The sequence below is a fragment of the Caenorhabditis briggsae genome, assembly GCF_000004555.2.
Source record: "Caenorhabditis briggsae complete genome, chrII, whole genome shotgun sequence".
NCBI lineage: Eukaryota > Metazoa > Nematoda > Chromadorea > Rhabditida > Rhabditidae > Caenorhabditis > Caenorhabditis briggsae.
In genome coordinates this window covers 3,084,951-3,105,997 of record NC_013486.2, presented here as the reverse complement: position 1 = coordinate 3,105,997, position 21,047 = coordinate 3,084,951, and the positions used below count along the sequence as shown (strand labels likewise).

The window sequence follows — 21,047 nt, the reverse complement described above, 5'->3', positions numbered from 1 at the left end:
ACATGTTTCGATTGATTGAGCAATCAGTTGTCGTTGTTCTGAATGTCTCCAGAATCCTTCTCAGATCAGTCAAAAGGACATTCAAAAGATTGATGGTGTTGGGTGGGTCAGAATAAAAGCAAGAGAATAATGATGATCCTATTGGTGAACGGAGAAGAAGCCGACGAAATTCGAGATGCTTCATCGCAAACTTTGGGGTGTCCGATTCCGCCGAATTTTTATTTCTCGCATTTTCTTCACATCGAGCTATTACACACATGCGTTTTCCGGTCATCTCAACCACTCACAGATTGGCCCCGGGCAGAAAAAAACATGATGCAAGGAATCATGAACAAGAATCAGATGAAACGGATTTAGATTGTAAATTTGTAATTGAGGTCTACGAAATACAGCACCAGACGGGAAAAAAACAGAGATGTGGAAGGTCCTAGACCTAAACCTACCGTAACCCAACATTTTCTTTCAGAGTTTTTGTTCTTATTTTTCACTGATTCTGTTTGTAATCCCCACGAACCAGCCGGAAAATAAAACTGCAAACGCACGGAAATCGAGAACAAAAATTCTGAAAATAAAAAAGTTTTAGACTACCGTAATTTTCGTTCTGAGAGCTTCGACGAACACCCTAAAACTTTGATGTCTATTATCTCGGTTCCTGTGAGATATATCACCAATTTGTCAACTGATAAAATATTGCTGATATTATAATGAACAATTTTACAGTTGACAAATTTTTTATATCTTTCATAGGAATTAAGATAATTGAGCTGGAGCGTAACTATCGTACTTGTTTCAATAGAAGCCCACCCTATAAGTGCACTTTGAGCACAATTATCTCGGCTCCTATGCAAGACATCCTAAATGTGCCAACTGATAAATTATTGATCGCAATTTCAAAAATATTTTTTCAGTTGGCAAATTTTTGATAACTTTCATAGGAATTGAGATAATTGAGCTCAAAGCTAACGTTTTTGAAATTTTCCAGCAGAAACACCCAAGTCATTCTTCTATCTGAAAAGAAGAATTTTTTGAATGTTTCACCAAACATTTAATGAAGTTTACATTTTCATTCGATTAATTCCCACCTCATTTTTGTGACTTTTTTCGTATAGTCACAAAATTTTCAATTTTCCAGGTGCACTTTTCCTCGCTAATCTTATTTTTTCGCTTCGAAAAATTCCCCAAAACTTTCCAATGCACATTCTTTGAACTCGTTTTTTTTCTCTCACTCCCACACCTCTTTTTCTAAAACGCACTTTTTATTTTTGACGTCTTCTTCTTCATCTCCGCCAGCTCCGCCAGACACAGAGCAACACCCGGGGCAACGACAACGTGCGAAAGAGAAGAGGAATGAGGGATTAAGATATTTGAAGTTAGAAAAAGGGATTTGCATACATTTTATTCGACTGATACGACTGGATGAGTGATACATACAAAAAACAAGATGAAGGAGATTAAGGGATTCCCATTTTCAAAAAAATATTTTATTTATCAGAGAGGCTGCTGCTGGAAGGGGACTTGAATATGAACATGTATTCAGGTTGAACGATTTGATGTTGAGGGGTTGATTGATTGGGTTCATACTGGTGGGATTCCGGGACGACACGGACCGGCGGATAACTCGCCTCATAACTGAAATCGTGAGCCAAACAAAATACCAAATGATAGAGCTCAGAGAGCTCTACAACCTCACACAAGAATCTTCTAGCTTCGAAAGCTGTGTTTTGGCCCGGGCCGGGACCCTTTAATTGGTCCGACGGTGCTTGAAGAGCTCGCCGAGCTCTATCATCTGGTTTACTGTTTTGCTGATAATGTCAATTTGGAAGCGAGCTATCAGCGGCCGTTTTTGTAATTCGGAAAAAAAATCCTTTATTCATTTAACCTACAATTCAGAACAGTTCAATTTATCATTAATCCTTCGTTCCATCCTTAGTTCGCTTCTTGCATGGTGCTGGTGACGTCTGACGTGCCTTAACGATGTGCGGTGGAGACGTGGGTCCTCCTCACGTCATCAATCGAAGACCACCGGGGGGAATCGAACTGTCCTTTCCATTCCCCCGATGGTCCCACAACCGCACATGTTATCCAGTCGGCTACGTGGACGCTGAAAGGGACACAGAGGACGTATAAGAATTTATGACCATCTTGAGGTGAAGATGACTGTAAGACCAGAGAGGAGATTGGGGATGTGACTGAGAATTGGTGATTGTTTTCTTTTTTATTCAAGGACCCTAAAAAGTTAAGTTGCGGGAAACCATTGTGACAATTTTTGTCCCAGCAACAAAAAATACCCCAGTCTATCATATAAACCTGCGTCGATGTTAAACAATGCATGTTTACTTATCTTAGAAAAAAAATCAATTTTTCGCTATCTTCTTGTTTCTCTATTTCTCTACATTTCAACTAATCATGCCAGCTAGTTCTCAGCCATTCTTAAAAACACTATCAATAAAGTGAGTACCCAAATCCTGCTCCTGTTTTTCAACTTGACTTTTTCAGTACTCAAGAGGAACCTCATAAATTTAAACTCTTCAAAGTGATAACTGTTACTCTGATAGTCTTATTTGTTTGCGGATTGTTAGCGTTTGGATTGTCAGCGGGTATCTGGCACGTCTATGATATTTTTGCGGGTAAGACAGAAGCAGAAATCCAAAATGATTTCGTTGAAAAATGAATTTTTCCAGAATCTTCCACCCAAGCACCTTTAATAAAAAGCTGAAAATGATGACAGTTCAGTTGAAACTATATTGGTGGTCATCTTCTGTGGAATATTATCCCTCGGACTTTCAGCAGTTGTTTGGTATTATTTTCAAGAATTGGACGCAGTAAAAAGTTAGTTTTTTTCTTGAAAATTGAATATTTACTACAGTAGCGGAAAAACTTGAAATCCATTTGAAAAATGTAATTGAGATTCATAAAGTTCCTCTAACAGAAGCCAGCCCACACCGTCAACTTTGAGCTCGATTATGTCAATTCCTGTTAAAGATATCAAAAGTTTATCAACTGATAAAATATCAGTGATATTATGATATGATCTTTTTCACAGGAATTGAGATAATTGAGCTCAAAGTTGACGGTTTGGTTAGGCTTCCACTAATCGATAATGTAAACTCTGGACTTTCAGACACACCTATGGCTACCGTACCTTCAATAAAAGACAACTTCAGTACCTCCGAACTATTAGTAGCTACTAGTGAGTTCAATATAGAAACTTCAATTTTCCAAACATAATTTGAGGTCCGGAATCACCGAGAACTACTCTGAAATCCCCACTGAAACGTCTGCTAAAGAATAATTCTGGTGAGTGAAATAAATCTAATAAGCCATTTTTCCCTACTTTGAAATGCGCAGATACCGAGCCATGTCCAAAAAGAATCGTTGGATATTTCACTGAATGGGAGAAATCAGAACTTCGAAAAGAGCAACTCCAGAAGCTGACCGATGTGATTTATCTCTTCGTGCCACTTCAAGAAAACGGAACAATTGATTCGGAAAAGGAATGGAGCGATAGCAGATTTGGGGATCTGAAAAACAAGGCACTCTCTCTGAAACCTGCTCTAAAAGTGATGATTGGTGTAGGGGGGAATGGTGTGCGTTTTGAATTCCGTCAAATTGTGTCGGATGATACGGAAAGAAAGTGAGTAACCCTTAAAGGGATAATTAGCTGACCGACCGCCGATCGAGCCGACCGTGTTTAACAAAAAAGTTTGTTTTTCATATGTTTGTACAAAAGCACGGAAAAACTTTAATGATAGATGAATTCGCTCTATATTTGTCAAAAACCGCTTTTCTAGCACATCTAGGAGCCGAGATACTGTCATTTGAAGTTTTGAAGGTCGTCTGCGCCTCTCACCTCTTAATTTACAAAGCAATGTACCCCGGCTCCTAGGTGAGCTAAAAAGTTCGTTTTTGGACAGAAACGTGTGAAATTTAGAGAAGATAATCCGAGATTAAGATTTCCAAATTTTTTGTAAATTCTAAAACTAAAAAAAAAATTTTTTTTGAATTTTCAGAAAATGCTATTTTTGAGTCGGCGGTCGGTCGGCCATCGCTGATTTTCGACCGACCGAAATGAAAGCCTTACTACTCTTACTTTGATAAAACATTCAATGGAATGTTTCAGAGCGCTCGTAGACTCCATCACCTCGTTCATAGTGGAACATGACTTGGACGGCGTTGACGTCTTCTGGAAATGGCCCTTCAAACATACTCGCATATCCTACGTCATATTCCTACGAGAACTACGAACGCCGCTGGACACACTCAGGTACAAAATGTACAGACAGGTCCCTTACATAATCAGTATTATCGCTCCTCGAATTCATTCTGAATTTGACGGATTCGACTTGGAGGAGATAATGCAGATTGTGGATTTTGTCAACGTTCTAACCTATGACTATTTCTACACCACACACAAAGTGGGTCCACTTTCTCTGTTTTATGGAGGGCGAGAAGGAAATGTGGATCGAACAATGAAATATCTTACTTGTATGACTGAAAATCCCAGTAAGCTCAATCTGGGTGTTGCATTTTATGGAACCACGTACAACGTTACTGATTCACTATTTGAAAAAAGTTTTGATAATTTGTGGATCTCGAAGGATTCCAAAACTACCGGACCATTTGGAACCAGTTGGAGTGAAATTAGCTCAAATGAGAAAGCATTGGCAAAATGGGATAATGCGTCCAGAACTCCGTATACTTGGGATGGTCGGAAGTTTTTCACATTTGAGAATGAAAGAAGTATGCGAGAGAAGATGGAATATGCAAAGGAGCATAATATCGGAGGCATTGTAGTATGGGTCATTGATCAGGACGATGATAAGAGTACCTTGCTCAATGTGGTGTATTCTGTGTTTATGGGCACATTAAGCTGCGATGACAATAAAGAAATTGACAACGTTACTTCTACAGAACTTCCAATTGCCAGTCTTTCTGGTGAGTCAAAATGGCACTCGCCAAATTTAAGGGCGCATATATCAAAAACCAGAAAAGCTGGAAAGAAATTTTTAACTGCGTTATATGGAGGTTCAGAGGGAAATGTTGATGAGACGATGAAGTACTTGAGTTGTAAGACGGAGAATTCAAGAAAACTGAATATGGGCGTCACGTTTTATGAGATTCGCTACCTGAACACGGATATGCCTTTTGGAAACAATAGCATCTGGATTCCAATGAGCTCTGAAACTAAAGGACCGTATATAGAACTAAGGGAATACAGAACTTCAGATGAGAAGTCAATGGCGAAATGGGATAACGTCTCGAAAACTCCATATATCTGGCATGATCGCAAGTTCTTGGCATTTGAAAACGAAAAAAGTATGAGAGAGAAAATGAAATATGCAGAGGATCATAATATCGGAGGTATTTTGATTTGGGGTTTCGATGAAGACGATGACAAGCCCATATTGCTCAATGTGGTGTCTTCTGTGGACCTATGTACAGAAAGTTCGTTGCTGACATATAATTGTGGTGAGTATTTTTTTCATATTTGGAAAACGAGACATGCCCTAGTTTTCTAATTTTTAGGATACAACTCAACGAGTGCTACAAAATGATACAACTTGGAACGCCGTATCTTGTTTAAGAACAAAGTTGCTTGGCGAACTTTTTCTGCAAAGATGACAGGTTTTCTCCGGCGATTCCGTCTTCTTGTGTTTTTGAAAAAACTGAAAATTAAGGTGATTGATAGATCAGCAAGTTACACTAATATCATAAAATTTTTTACAGTCATTGTTTTTCATTCATGGTTCCCACCATGTCTCCAGTCACAATATTGAATAAAAAACCCCTTCAAATCGCATTTTCCATTCTTGCCATCCTTATAATCTGTGGCATTATCTCTGTTGCTATTTCTTCTGCATTCTGGTATTTTTATGATGTTAATGAATCGCCTTGTCGTTCCCGAGTTGTTGCCTATTATTAGTATTCGGAGACAAATGAAGCCACTCTGCGACAGCTAAGAAAACTTACGCATGTCAGTTTTGTGTTTTTGGATATTGATGATTATCGGAGATTCGGAAGAGAAATTGTTACAGATGATGGAAACTGCTTTGTCGATTAGATCGGAAATCAAATTGATGTTCAGTGTCGGCAGTCTCTCTTCGGCTTTACATTTTTCAAAGATAGTAGCAGAGAGGAAAAAGAGAAGGTAAGAATGTGTTTTGAATTCGTTTTAGAAAAACGCATTTTTCAGATTCCTTATCAAATCAATAATCTCATTCCTGAATGAGAACGACTTGGATGGTGTCGACGTCTACTGGGCCTGGCCTTCCAAAAATGACCGCCGATCTTACATCCACTTTATTCGAGAACTAAAAAAAATCGTTGGCTGAGCTCAAGAATGAAAAAAGACCTGAGGACTGCATTATCAGTATTATTGCTTCACAAAATCCATCTGAATTCGAAGGCTTCGATTTGATTGAAATCATGGAATCTATAGATTTCATCAACGTACTGACCTATGACTACTACTATACTACACATAAAGTGAGACCACGTTCTCCGTTATATGGAGGTTCGGAGGGAAAAGTTGATGAAACGATGAAGTATTTGAGTTGTAAAACGGAAAATTCAAGAAAACTGAATATGGGCGTCATGTGTTATGGAGCAAGGTACCTGAACACGGTCTGCCTTTTGGAAACAATAGTTTCTGGATTCCAATGAACTGTGAAACTAAAGGACCGTATATACAACTAAGGGGATACAGCACTTCAGATGACATTTGAAAACTAAAAGAGCATTAGAGAGAAAATTAAATATGCGGAGGACCATAATATTGGAGGGATTTTGATTTGAGTTATCGATCATGACGATTATGAGAACACATTGCTCAATGTGGTTTCTTCTGTGGATCTTTGTAAAGGAAGTTCGTTGCTGGCATATAATTGCGGTGAGTATTTTTTTTTCATATTTGAAAAACGAGCCATGCCCTAGTTTGTTTAGGATAGAACTCAATGAATGCTACAAAATGATACAACTTGGAACGCCGTATCTTTTCTAAGAACAAAGTTGCTTGGCAAACTTTTTCTGCAAAGATGACAGGTTTTTTTTCCGGCAACAGTCTTGTTGTGTTAAAAAAAACTGAAATTAAAGTGATTGATAGGTCTGCAAGTTACACTGGTATCATTAACTTTTTTACAATCATTAATTGTTTTTCATTCATTGTTCCCACAATGTCTCCAACCGTAATATTGGATAAAAAACCCCTCAAAGTAGCATTTTCCATTCTTGCCATCCTTATAATTTGTGGCATTATCTCTTTTGCTCTGTCAACTTCATTTTGGTATATTTATGATTATAACAATAATGAATTGCCTTGCCGTTTCCGACTCGTTGGCTATTATTCATACTGGACGACTTCTGAAGTCACCCTGAGACAGCTAAGAAAACTTACGCATATCAGTTTTGTGTTTTTGGCGATTGATGAAAATGGAAGTTTGAGTTTTGCCGGAGATTCTGGAGAAGAGAGATTTTTACAAATGAAGAAAATTGCTTTGTCAATTAGACCGGATATCAAAGTGATGTTCAGTGTTGGTAGTGACAAAACGGCTTTTCATTTTTCAAAGATCGTAGCTGAGAGGGAAAAGAAAAGGTTAGGATTCTTTTTATTTTAATTGTAGAAAAAACTCATATTTCAGATTCCTCATCAACTCCATAATCTCATTCCTAGATGAGAACGACTTGGATGGTGTCGACGTCTTCTGGAGCTTTCCCTCCAAACAGGACCGCCGATCTTACATCCGATTCCTTCGAGAACTGAAAAAATCATTGGTTGAGCTCAAGATTGAAAAAGGGAGAACTGAAGACTATGTCATCAGTATTATTGCTCCACAAAGTCCTTCTGAATTCGAAGGGTTCAATTTGGTTGAAATCATGGAATCTGTAGATTTCGTCAACGTCCTGACGTATGATTATTACTTCACCTCACATAAAGTTGGACCACTTTCTCCGTTATATGGAGGTTCGGAGGGAAACGTTGATGAAACGATGAAGTATTTGAGTTGTAAAACGAAAAACCCAAGAAAACTGAATATGGGAGTCTCGTTTTATGGGAATCGCTTCTTGAACACGGAGCTGCCTTTTGGGAACAATAGTATCTGGATTCCAATGAGCTCTGAAACGAAAGGACCGTTTAGACTACAATGGAACGAAATCACTCCAAATGAGAAAGCGGTTACAAAATGGGATAACGTAACGAGAACTGAATATGTCTACGACGATCGCAAGTTTCTGACATTTGAAAATGAAAAGAGTATGCGAGAGAAAATGAAATATGCGGAGGATCATAATATTGGAGGGATTTCGATATGGGTTATCGATGAAGACGATGACGAGAACACATTGCTCAATGTGGTGTTTTCTGTGGATCTGTGCACAGGAAGTTCTTTGCAGACATATACTTGTGGTCAGTAATTTTTTGGGTCAAATAGTTTCAAAACAACTAAAATATATAGCGCTCGACAAGTGCTACAAAATGATACTATTTGGAAAGCTGTTTCTTATCTACAAACAAGGTTACAAGTCATAAGACTATGACCACGTAGCATACGGTTTTCGGCTTGTTCCTAGACAAGATATCGTACCTCAAATAGCTTAATTTCGTAGTACTTGTCAAACTCTATCATATCTGATTTAGTTGGTTCAAAAATATTGATTCTAAAAGGAGCTATGGCAGGGTCCGCCAGGGATTTCCAAAGAAAAGGTTAGGAGTGGCATTAAGCCAAAGAGAGAAAGAAATACTAATACGTATTTATTAGAAATATATTCCTCATGATAACAGTGTTTATCTCCTTCACCAACCGGTTCTTCCCCTATTACTCATTGTTTCTATTCCTCATATCTTGACCCTTTATAATATGAAAATGTTCTATCTTTTTCACATTTTTACTAAATTTTCAAATTCCTTGTTATCCTCTAAATGAGCACTACAAATCCCAACCGAACTGGTAGATATAGCCAACTAGTGGTGGATTCGAATTTGTGAGTTCAAAAAATTAAAAGTTTGTTATAGAAAGCAAAGAAACTTGAGCAAAGGAAACTGTAGATCGATATTCATCTTGTGCTTGATTTTTGTAGTATGTGCACCGATCGCATTTGTTCTATCGGAACTTTTTATGTTTTTCTATACAGGAGAAATTAGTTTCGGTAATTTTGAACCTACGGTTTTTGTCTGAATTTCAAAGTTTCAGATTCCAAGACCACCACAACTACTGCTTTCCAGTCAACTACTACCACTTCCACGACAACTACACCTTTGCCAACAACCACAACTACTGATTTTCAGTCGACTACCACTTCCAGACAACTGTCAAGCAGTACTACATCGAGTAAAAAAGATTCTAAGCTTCCACCAGCTGCTTCTTGTGGAAAAAGAGTTTTTGGATATTTCACGGAATGGGAGAATGCAGATCTCAGAGAAGAACAGCTCGGAAAACTGACTCATGTGATTTATCTCTTTGCTACAGTTCAAGATGATGGAAGCATCAAATTGGATAATAAACGGACAGAAAAACGATTTTTGGATCTAAAAGATAAGGCTCATTCTGTGAGATCTGATCTGAAAATGATGATTGGAGTTGGAGGACATGCAACGTCGTACAGATTCTCTTCGATTGTATCGGATGATGGAAAACGAAAGTGAGTTTTACTCAAATGGCCCTACAATTCCTATCATTTTTTAGAATTCTCATCGATTCCATTGTCTCCTTCATAGATGAGCAAGATCTTGATGGTGTCGACATTTTCTGGATTTGGTCTTATGAGGATGACAAACTACACTATTCAAAATTCCTCAGGGAGCTTCGAAAAGCACTGAACATTTTGAAATCTTTTGAAAAAAAGAAAAGAGCTGAAGACTATCTTATTAGTCTCATTATTCCTCCTAAAATCGCAACTCTGGCGGAAGGATATGACATCAATGAGATATTGAAATCAGTAGATTTCCTAAATGTTCTCACCTATGACTACTATTTCAATGGAGATCGAGTAGGACCCCACTCGCCAATCTACGGAGGAACCCGTGGAAATATTGATGAAACTATGAAATACCTGACTTGTAAAACTAGACAACCTAGTAAGATAAATATGGCTGTTCCGTTTTATGGAACATTCTGGAGGAATGCATCGTTACCTCTTCTGGATGATTCTGATGAGATATGGAAGGATAAGGGAAACGCTGCTGGTCCATTTGCAGTCCGCTGGAGAGAACTTGTAACAAATGGATGGGATAAGAGTACAACCAGATTCCATGAGAAATCGAAAACTTCTTACATCTGGATCTCAGAAACGAAACATTTCTTAACGTTTGAGAACGAGAGGAGTCTAGCGGAAAAAGCGAAATATGTGAAGGAACATCAACTTGGAGGAATTTTAATATGGGCAATTGATCAAGATGATGATCAGAATACTCTTTTGAATGCGGTTTCTTCAGCTGATATTTGTTCACAAAAAGAGAAAGAGTATATTAATTATATATGTGATAAATAAATTGTATACGGTTAATGGTATTAAAGGTGGGGGGACATGAAAAAATAATGTTCTCGAAATTCCGTTCAAAGATGCCCCTCGAGGAGTTGAACTTGTGAGGGCGATGATTGAGGGTGCGGCGCCGCTACCGACTGAGCCACGCGGGCAAAGAGAAAGCGCACGCCCGATTGCATACAAGGCGAGGACGACAGCTGTACGCAGAGTCACATTAAGCGTTGTACACCGTGCGGTAGAATGCATACTCTAGCTACAAAAAAACTACGAAAAATCTCCTGTCCCCCCACCTTTAATCTAAAGTTAATAAATTGTTTAAATTACTGTATCTCTCGGAGGAATTGTTTCAAAATAATAGAATTCTAAAGAAAAATACAGAGTTTAAAAAAATTGATGTGAATAAAACAATTTGATACATTTGAGCTACAATTCAGAACAATACCATTAGTACCTGTAATAGAAGGGCTGGAAATTTTGAGCCTATTTTTCTCGGTTTCTGTGAAAGTTATCAAAAATCGGTAAACTGATAAATTGTTTATCATAAAATTTCAAACATTTTATCAGTTGACACACTTTTGATATCTCTTACAGGGGCCGAGATAATTGAGCTCAAACCTAACTGTAAGAGGAATTTCAAAGTACGCCATACATAGTTTCAATTTAAAACTTTCCACCTTCAGTGATCTTTGGAATATCGTCCGCCTACGAAAATAGAAAAATAGCCCAGATTGTTATTCTTGTTGTTATTCTCCGTCAACGCCGGTTTGGAATGTGTCTATTCCAGAACAGTCACTAGTTTTAGCAACAATTGGTACGGACGGAGAGGGGGGATGACACAACAACAAAATGTGACACCAGCCGAATTGAGAGAGAAAAAGAGCACTAACAATTGGAAAACAACAAAAATGACGAAAGGTGAATCAGGAGACAGGAGGAGGGGAGGACAAACTGTGTAAATAAACAGGAAAAAGTAAGCAAGAGGATTATTTAGAAGAGTTGGTGCTTTAAAAGTGGGATAATACTACATTTCGGTTTTTATTTGAGTTTTTTGTAGAGTTTATAGTGATAGATTTTTCTCGATTAACCCAAACCGTCAACTTTGAGCCTATATATCTCGGCTCTTGTGAATATCAAAAACTTGTCACCTAATAAAATATTTGTGATATTATGATAAATGATTTATTAGTTGACAAGTTTTTGATATCACTTACAGGAATTGAGATAATTGAGCTCAAAGTAGACATTTTGGGTGGGCTTCTATTACATTTTTTTATATTTTTTACATTATTTCTGAACAAAAAAGAATTTTCTAGAATTCTTTTTTTTTTGTGAAAATTGTAGTCAAAATTCTAGCTCTAAAAGTAGGTCACCATATACACTTCAACTTTAAGCTCAATTATCTCGGTTCTTGTAAAACACACCAAAATTTTGTCAACAGATAAAATGTTTATGACATCATGATAAACATTTTATCAGTTGACACATTTTTCATATCTTTTATAGAAATTGAGATAATTGAGTTTAAAGAGAGTGTCTAGGGTGACGTTCTATTGGAGAAGGCCACCCAACCGTCGATTTGAGCTCTATTATCTCAATTTCTGTGAGAGATATAAGAAATGTGTTCACTGATAAAATGTTGGTTACATTATGAGGAACATTTTTCTAGTTAACTGATTTTTTATATCTTCTACAGGAATTGAGATAGTTGAGCTCAAAGTTGACGATTTGGGTGGCCTTCTCAAATAGAAGCCCACCCATGTCGTCAACTTTGAGATGAATTATCTCAGTTCTTATAAAAGATATCAAAAATGTATTAACTGATAAAATGTTGCCAATTAAATGACAAATATTTTATCAGTTGACCGCGTTTTGATATCTTTTATAGAAGTTGAGATTATTGAGCTCAAACTTAACAGTGTTTTTTTTTCTGTTTTTGACTTTTAAAAATCATTGCAGTTCAAACTCCAAGTGTGACATCATCCAAGTTCTAGATTTTTTCGAACGTTCCTGATTTCTTTTTCTAAAATTTTCTAGGTCAAACAAACAAAAAACTAGTCCGCACGCTCTTCAAAGATCATTTGACCAGCCCGTAGATCTAATCCTAGCAAAACCCGTGATTTACAACCCAGTTCCTCAATTTTTTTCAAGATTAGATAGATGACATCATTCTTGTCCAGTACAGATTCTTTTTGTATTCTCTCTGATTCCCTTTGTCTCTTCATCCCCTACACTATTTCCACTTTCAACGCAGACAATAAAAGTAGAGATAGGGGTCATTTCGTCGTCGTCGCGATGACTATCTGTAAACCCTGATAAGACTAATATAAATGGAAAGAAAATTTGGCACGTGTCTCTTTTTCTTCTTTTTGTCCTATTGATTTTGGCAACTTTTGAAGGTTTTTTTTTGTTTGTACTTGCGTCGCTTGGAATTTGACCTGTTTTTATTTATTTTAGGCATTTTTCTTATGGTTTTGATGTTGAAAAATGTGATGACCTATCACCCCATAGAAAGTAATTGTCATTGTTCCTTCTTGAATCAATATTTTTGAACCAACTTAATTGGGTATGATAGAACAACTCAAAAGCTACAAAATGAATTTTTGGAGTACTGTATCTTGTCTATGAACTTAGTTACAAGCTATAAAACTTTGACCGCGTAGTTCAAACGTTTTTTCTCGTAACTTTGGTTATAGACAAGATACAGTATTCCAAATAATATCTTTGTATAGTACTCGTTGAGTTTTTTCGTAACTAATTTAGTTGGTCAAAAAATAATTAGCCTTAAAAAAGTTATGCGCAGATCCGTCAATGATCCGTCTTGGACCCGTTGTCAAGTACGGTCCTGGACATGACTTTTTCTGATCTTTACCGTTTCCAACCAACGAATATGACAATTTTTGAAAATTACCGTATTCAGAAGAACACCTGAGCCTTCAACTTTGAGCTCAATTATCTCAATTCTTATGAGAGATATTGAAAATTTTTGAACTGATGAAATGTTTATCATATTATCATCAATACTTTATCAGTTGACAAATTTTGTTATCTCTTACAGTAACCGAGATAATTGAGCTCGAAGTAAACAGTTTTGGTGGGCTTCTAAATATCAGAAGGAATACGGTAGTTGGGAAATGTTCTTTTTTTTCTTCTTCTCTTTTTTTCCAATTTTCCTAAACTTCTGAATATCCGGACTTTTTTCTGAGTTCCCAGTTTTCAGAGCCCTTCAAAACCCGAATTTTAAACAAAAATGACAACATCCCACGATCGTGCCGTCCTCAACCAAATTCTAAACCCTTTAATGCCAACCTCCGATTCTGGAATGGGAGAAGTGCATTTGGAATCCGACAAAGTCGATCATCCTGGCTACACTTTAAGCTCTCAGTTGGAGCGAGAAGCAGTACGCCTGGCAGAAAGTATGAATGTGACTGATGCAATTGAGAAGTTTACAGAGTGAGTGGCCATAATTTCCTCTTCAATTCTGTCCAAAAACCAACTTTCTAGCTGATCTAGAACTCGAGGTACAGCGATTTTAAATTCTGAAGGCGAGAGGCGCAGACGACGAGACACGCTGCGTCTCTCACCTTCAAAACTTTAAATGACTATATAACAAGTAGTGATTTTCAAAACTTTAAATTTGGGAAAAATATTCAGAAAGTGTTAATATTTCTGTTATATTTGTTGAAAAAACACGTTGCTCCCAAAAACTTAAAGGTGGGGGGACATGAAAAAAATAATGTTCTCGAAATTCCGTTCAACGATGCCTCTCGAGGAGTTGAACTTGTGAGGGCGATGATTGAGGGTGTGGCGCCGCTATCGACTGAGCCACGCGGGCAAAGAGAAAGCGCACGCCCGATTGCATACATAAAGACGAGGACGACAGCTGTACGCAGAGTGACATTTAGCCTTGTACACCGTGACGGTAGAATGCATACTCTAGCTACAAAAAAACTACGAAAAATCTCCTGTCCCCCCACCTTTAACGGTCCATCTTTTGGGAGATGTAAAAGATTCACGTGGCTCACAAAAATTTTTGACATTTCAGTACTTTGATGTGAAAATTAAAACTTTTGAAATTCGCTACTTGTTATATCTCGGCTTCTAGAAGAGCTAGAAACTCCTTGTTTTCACGAAAATGAAGCCGAGTAATTGGGGAAAGAAACATCCTAGGATTCAGACTAAAAGTCTTTTTGGTTTCAGAGCTATCCAAGTTTGCCCCTTGAACCCATCTGCCTACAATAACCGCGCTCAAGCGTACCGACTTCAAAACTCGCCAGAAAGTGAGTCCTAATCCCTAGGCAAATACTCATTAGCTTGATGATCTCTTGCTAAATGCTCACTTGCTAAATATGCTCATTTGCTAAACTCGCTCATTTGCTAAAATAGTCTCACTTGCTAAATTTCATTTGCTAAATTTTGATCATTCGCTAAAAATGAAAAAGTGGAAATTTTGCTGTTATTTGCTAATTTCAGTAGTTTTTGACTGATCTTTTTACAGAATATTCCGGTTTTTGCTTTAAATTTCAGGCTTAGGCTTTAACACCTGTTTTCCGGTAAGGAGTTTCAGCCTAAGCCTTCAATCTGAACAAGTCCCCTATTTAGCAAATGATCAAAATTTAGCAAATGAAATTTAGCAAGTGAAACTATTTTAGCAAATGAGCGAGTTTAGCTCATGAGCATATTTAGCAAGTGAGCATTTAGCAAAAGATCATCAAGCTAATGAGTATTTGTAAGCTAATGAGCCAGCAATTTTTCAAGCTTCTATTTTCAGAAGCCCTGGAAGACCTTAACGAATCTCTTCGTTTAGCTGGACCAAAAACGAAAACTGCTTGTCAGGCATACGTACAAAGAGCGAGTATCTATAGATTACAAGGAGACGATGAGAAAGCGAGGGTAAGTAAGAAGCGAAGGTCCCACAACGGCAACTACCGTAACCTAGTAAATTTATTATTATTTTCCGCATTTTTTCTCACTTTCGTGCGTTTTCAGTCGAAGTTTCACCATAATCCGTTGAAAACGGCCAAAACCGCGAAAAAGTCGATAGAAAGGAGAAAATAAGTCAAAAATTTTGCAAAAATATTTTTTGTTGGGTTACGGTAGCATTCGTTTGTCGGCTGTGTTTTCGAAAATTCTCCTTGTATATACGGTGGCCTAACTTGTGTGAAAATTCGGCCACAACTCCAATTTTTTGCACAAGAATAATAAAGAATCATGTATTTTAGTATTTATTGTTAGACCTATTTTTTCAATTTTTTCAAAGAATTTTGAGGGTTCTGAACTATTTTTTTTTCACAAAAATCCGAACATTTGCAAAAAATGCATAAAATACCAAAAATTATTGAAATATTTCGATTTTTCGATGAATTTTATCGAGTTTCTTTGTTTTTATGGACTTTTTACGATTTTTCGAATTTTCGCTAAGAAAAAATTGAAAATTAGAGAAATTTATCTTAAAATCGAAAGAACCCGACAAAAAAGTCTGAAAATGCATTAAAAAAAGAGAAATTTTGAAAAATCGGCTAAATTTATTGAAAAATTGCAATGTCGCCAATTTTCGAGGGGACCTAACTTTTTCAGTTTTTGTTCGAAATTCGTTACAGTCAGATTTTTTGAACTTGTCTAGTTATACGCTTCAAGATGCGAATAAGCACAAGTACATTTGATTTTCGCCCCTGGACCATGCGCCTTTAAGGTCGAAATTTGAAATTTTCAGAAGTATATCGTGTTTATACTCATTTTGAAGCTTAAAACATGGCGAACTCAAAAATGTAAATTGTATAAAATTTGAAGTGAAACTGAAAAAGTTGGGGACCATAAAATATTTTTCGGAAAAAAAAACATTTTTCGGTTATTTTTCCCTGAATTGACTGAAAACGCGCGGAAAAACGCGAAAAAAACATTTGTATGTTACTGTAGTCGTCGCTGTGGGACCTTTTTCTGTACCATAATAATATTTGAAAAATTCCAGGCCGATTTCGCTGCAGCCGCCGAGCTGGGCTCTTCGTTCGCCAAGATGCAAATGGTCGCGCTGAACCCGTACGCCGCGATGTGCAACAAAATGTTGGCCGAGGTTTTTGAGAAGGCCAAGACAGGAGATAATTGATTTTTATCGATTTTTCTGATTTTTGACAACGAATAAAATTTTTCTGAAACAACAAAAATCTAGCGACCTAAACAGGAAAACTACACAACAAAAACAAAAATTATTATTTTTATACTGAGCAATTATTCTGAGCAATTTGACTGGGGCTCTTTAAATATCTCATCAGCACCACAATGGCTTCCGGTGTGATTCCAGAGATCCTCGTGGCGGCCGCCAGATTCCTTGGCCGCGCCCGTTCCAACTTCTCAATGCACTCCAGACTCATTCCACGCATCGTTGAGAAGTCAATGTTGTCGGGGATTACTGTAGCCGACTCGCGATCGATTTCTTGTTTCTAAAATTGGGAAAATTGTATAATTTTTGAAAAACTGTCTAAAATAGTGCATTTTTCCAATTTTTTTGTCTGAAATTTGATGAAACGTTGTTCGGCGAGGATTACTGTAGATTACTGTAGTTTTTACAAACAAAGTCACGTCAGAATGCACACAAAACTACAGTAGTCTACAGTTTTCAGTTTTGGCGGGAACTCAGTAAAAAAACCAGAACCTCCCAGAAGTTTCCAGAAGCGATTTTTCGAGGTTTCACGAAATTTTCTGGAAGTTTCCAGTGAAAATAGCCCGAAATTCCATGGATTTGTGCTCATTTATTTCGTCAATTTTTGACCCCAAAATCAGATTTTCAGCTGTGATTTTCGTCGATTTTTTCGGATTTTCTTCAATATAAACCTTCGCCTTCATCCTCTCGTGCTCCATCCGATACCGTCCCTCGATCTTCAACCTCTCCAGAATCTCTTCGTCCACGTCTTCAAACAACATCTCTAGGTCCTCCTTTCCCAAATCATATCGATGCACCAGTTCGAACGCCGACAACACTTTTCCGTCATTCCTCGCCGTTAGCTTCGGAATCTTTCTCTTCCACTTCACCATGCTCATTTTTAAATCTTCAGTTTTCTGGGTCAGGTCATCTAGAGATTTTCTGGTTCTTGAGAATTTGTTCCATCTGGTATCTCCAATTGCTCCGTGACGTCTTCCGATTTCTGTCAGCCGGATATCTGCATTGTCTGGACGTAGGTGAAGCCGAAATTCCGCTCGAGATGTCAACATTCGATAGGGTTCATTGGTTCCCAGACTGGTTAGATCATCAATCAACACTCCGATGTATGCCTCTGTCCTAGAGATTTCCATAGCTGGCTCTTTTCTAGCTCTCGCAGACGCATTGATTCCAGCAATCACCCCCTGAGCCGCCGCCTCCTCGTATCCAGTTGTTCCGTTGATCTGTCCAGCTAGGAACATTCCCTCCACTCTCTGCGTCTCCAGCGACTTCTTCAACTGCTTCGGATTCACAAAATCGTACTGTACTCCGTAGCCAGGCTGGAAGATTTCGACGTTTTCTAGTCCTGGAATGGCTCGGAAGATTTGAAGTTGGACTTCGGGTTTGAACGTCATCGACATTCCTTGAGGGTAGATGTGAGGGGAATCCAGACCTTCGTGCTCCAAAAATAGACGATGCTTGAGATTCGGGAAGCGGAGCAGTTTGGATTCGAACGATGGGCAGTATCTAGAATTTTTAGAATTTTTTTGAAAATTCAGAAATGCCAAAGTTCAAAAAATCAGAAATTTAGTGATCCAGAAACTTGAAAATTCAGAAAGTTCAAAAACTCAAAAACTCAAAAATTCGGTCATTATCAGCTATTTTTTTAAATAAAAATTAGGCAAAAAATCAGCCGGAAATCAGAAAAAATTGTGATTGTTTCTTCGATTTTTTTTTGCAAAATTTTTAAATCTTTTTAGGTTTTTCAGCTTTTTTTTCAAGATAGTTTTTCGATTTTTCCCAATTTTTCGTCTGAAATTTGATGGAACGGTGTTTGGCGAAGATTATTGTAGATTACTGTAGCTTCTTGCAAATAATTACGTTAAAACTAACGTGATTGTATTTGCAAAAAACTACTACAGTAACCTACAGTAATCTTCGCCGAACACTGTTCTATCAAATTTCGGACAAAAAATTCGGGAAAAATCGGAAAAGAGTATTTGAAAATAGCTAAAAAACCTAAAGAGGTCTAAAAATTTTGCAAAAAATCAAAGAAAAATGAATTTTTCTTTCGAAAAATCGCAAAAAAACCCGCAAGTTGTTTGAATTTTTCAGTCTTGGCGAAATTCTAGAATGAATTTTCTGAAGCGATTTTTCGAGCTTTTTTTTACATTTTTATGTGTCGAGCCTGAGATTTTTAGCCCCAAATGACCTAAAATAGGCGAAAGAGCATGGAAAATTGACCTCAGATTGCCTGATAACGTCTCTGGTCATCCTGTGTTAGTCCTGCCTGATTTTGGGGCATTTAAGTTGAAAATCGGTCTTAAACGGCTCAAAATGATCCAAAATTGGCCTGAAACTGATCTGACATGGCTCTAAAGGTAGGCTAGGCCATTTTCGGGCTATTTTCGATTACTTTCTGACATTTTAGACCAATTTTCAAACCAAAGAAGGCTAAAAATTATAAAAAATGGCCTTTGAAGTTAATTTCCGGCTGGTTTTTTAGCCAATTTTCATTTTAAAAAAGCTGAAAATGAGCGAAAATTGGCTGAAAATCATTTGAAAAAGTTAAAATTTCGAATTTTTTCGATTTTTCGAGATTTTGCAAATTTTTTCTTTGTGGCTATATGAATTTACAAATGTTTCTATACATTTTGATGCAATAAAATATATGAAGAACCTCGGCGACGTCGTTTCTGATGCCACCTGCCAATTTTCGTGCATATTCTCCTGCCCGATTCGACACGTTTCCTCATTTGTATGGCCTAGATATGTGGGTAGTTGATCCTGGTATTTTATCCAGATGTCATCGGTTAAAAATGAAAATGGAATCGGTTTTTTGTCAGGTTCCACCTTTTCGAATTTTGAAAAATCAATCGAATCCTTCATTAGACGAGGCGGCGTTCCAGTTCGTAACCGTCCTAGCTCGAATCCCAATTTTAGAAAACTTTCTGATAGCTTATCAGAACTTTTCTCTCCGATGCGTCCAGCTGGCCATACGCTCATTCCTTGGTAAATCTGAGCTCGGAGGAATGTTCCAGTGGTGATGACGACGCATTTTGTGCTGGAAATGGGAAAATTCAGGGATTCGAAAATTTAGATATTCAAAATTTCAGAAATTCGGAAATTCGGAGTTTTCAAATTTTCGAGTATTCTGAACTTTCTGGATTCTTGATTTTTAAAATTTCTGCTTTTTTCGAAATTTCAGATTTTTTAAATTTTCGAATTTCTATTTTTGGATTTCGTAAATTTCAAAATATACAAATTTTCTGGAATTTTTCGGAGTTTTTGAATTTTTTTTTGATTTTCAGCGTTTTTTCAGATTTTTCGAGATTTTTGTAAAATCAAAAAATCTGAAAAAGCACTGAAAATGAAGGAAAAAATGCAAAAATTCAAAAAATTCGAAATTCAAAAATTCGAAAAACTCAATTTTCAGAAGTTTAGAAAAATAAAAGAATTCCACAATTCGAAAAAATCAGAAATCCAGAAATTCAGAAATTTCAAAAATTTTGAAATTCAAAAAATTCGAAAAATCGAGAAATTCCAAAAAAATTCAAAAATTCAAAAATTCAGAAATTCGGAGTTTTCAATTTTCGAATTTTTCGAGATTATGATTTTTTCGAATTTTTGAATTTTCAGATTTTTCAAAATTTTCGGATTTTCTGAAATTTTTTTCTCGATTTTCAGTGTTTTTTGAGTTAACGAAAACCTCGAAAAAGGCTGAAAAAGTACCGAAATCAGGAAAATATACCAAAAATTTGATAAATTTCGATTTTTCGTTATTTTTTAGATGAAGCTACATGATTTTCTGCACAAAATAAAGCCAATAATTGCATTTTTCATCCAAAAATCACCTTATAACAGTTTCATTCGCCATTTTCACACCAACAACTCGGTCATTTTTCACCAGCAACTCCGCCACTTCTCCCTCTAAAACTTCCAGCTTTTCCGTCGAAAATATCTCATTTTGCATATGTTTTTTGTACAATTTGCGATCGATTTGCGCTCTCAATCCTAGTACAGCCGGTCCTTGTGCTCTGTTAAGTGCCTGATAAGTGATAGCTGATTTATCACAGATTCGCCCGCATAAACCATCCAGAGCATCAACTTCGCGGATTAAATGGCCTAGAAAATCGATTTTTTTAGCGGAAAAATTGCAAAAAATTCTCCAAAACCTTTCCCAATTCCTCCGAAACTCGGATTACAACTCATTTCACCTATTGTCTTCTTGTTTTGAGTCACTAAAATAGTTCGAGATCCACATCGCGCCGATGCAGCGGCACTTTCGCAACCAGCGTGTCCTCCACCGATAACTATCACATCTACATCGGTTTGAAAGCATCGACGGAGGATTCTGCAGCTTTTACTCAGCATTTCTAGGCTGGAAACTGATTTTTTTCATTTTTATAGCTATTTTTTTCTTTTTTTCCCGATATTT

The 21,047-nt window shown here is 37.1% G+C and overlaps 5 protein-coding genes across 5 annotated transcripts; 4 read left to right on the top strand and 1 right to left on the bottom strand.

Moving 5' to 3' along the window:
• Nucleotides 1-3,129: 3,129 nt before the first annotated feature.
• Nucleotides 3,130-5,777, top strand: CBG13373 (the record flags this gene model as incomplete). The annotated part of the gene is made up of 5 exons (XM_002629962.1): nucleotides 3,130-3,190; nucleotides 3,349-3,634; nucleotides 4,121-4,935; nucleotides 5,203-5,469; nucleotides 5,728-5,777. 5 exons carry the CDS (start codon nucleotides 3,130-3,132, stop codon nucleotides 5,775-5,777), a joined length of 1,479 nt encoding a protein of 492 aa, XP_002630008.1.
• An 817-nt stretch (nucleotides 5,778-6,594) lies between these two features.
• On the top strand, nucleotides 6,595-6,732 carry CBG25488 (the record flags this gene model as incomplete). Its single annotated transcript, XM_045241863.1, has 2 exons — nucleotides 6,595-6,624; nucleotides 6,715-6,732. The coding sequence occupies 2 exons, from the start codon at nucleotides 6,595-6,597 to the stop codon at nucleotides 6,730-6,732; spliced, it is 48 nt and encodes a 15-aa protein (XP_045099404.1).
• A 440-nt stretch (nucleotides 6,733-7,172) lies between these two features.
• On the top strand, nucleotides 7,173-10,485 carry CBG13374 (the record flags this gene model as incomplete). The annotated part of the gene is made up of 4 exons (XM_045241862.1): nucleotides 7,173-7,591; nucleotides 7,638-8,404; nucleotides 9,189-9,636; nucleotides 9,681-10,485. The coding sequence occupies 4 exons, from the start codon at nucleotides 7,173-7,175 to the stop codon at nucleotides 10,483-10,485; spliced, it is 2,439 nt and encodes an 812-aa protein (XP_045095164.1).
• Nucleotides 10,486-13,726: 3,241 nt separating this feature from the next.
• CBG13375 lies at nucleotides 13,727-16,579 on the top strand (the record flags this gene model as incomplete). The annotated part of the gene is made up of 4 exons (XM_002629964.1): nucleotides 13,727-13,929; nucleotides 14,677-14,756; nucleotides 15,248-15,369; nucleotides 16,445-16,579. 4 exons carry the CDS (start codon nucleotides 13,727-13,729, stop codon nucleotides 16,577-16,579), a joined length of 540 nt encoding a protein of 179 aa, XP_002630010.1.
• A 109-nt stretch (nucleotides 16,580-16,688) lies between these two features.
• On the bottom strand, nucleotides 16,689-20,983 carry CBG13376 (the record flags this gene model as incomplete). The annotated part of the gene is made up of 5 exons (XM_002629965.1): nucleotides 16,689-16,913; nucleotides 17,305-18,136; nucleotides 19,290-19,673; nucleotides 20,464-20,734; nucleotides 20,785-20,983. The coding sequence occupies 5 exons, from the start codon at nucleotides 20,981-20,983 to the stop codon at nucleotides 16,689-16,691; spliced, it is 1,911 nt and encodes a 636-aa protein (XP_002630011.1).
• Nucleotides 20,984-21,047: the final 64 nt, after the last annotated feature.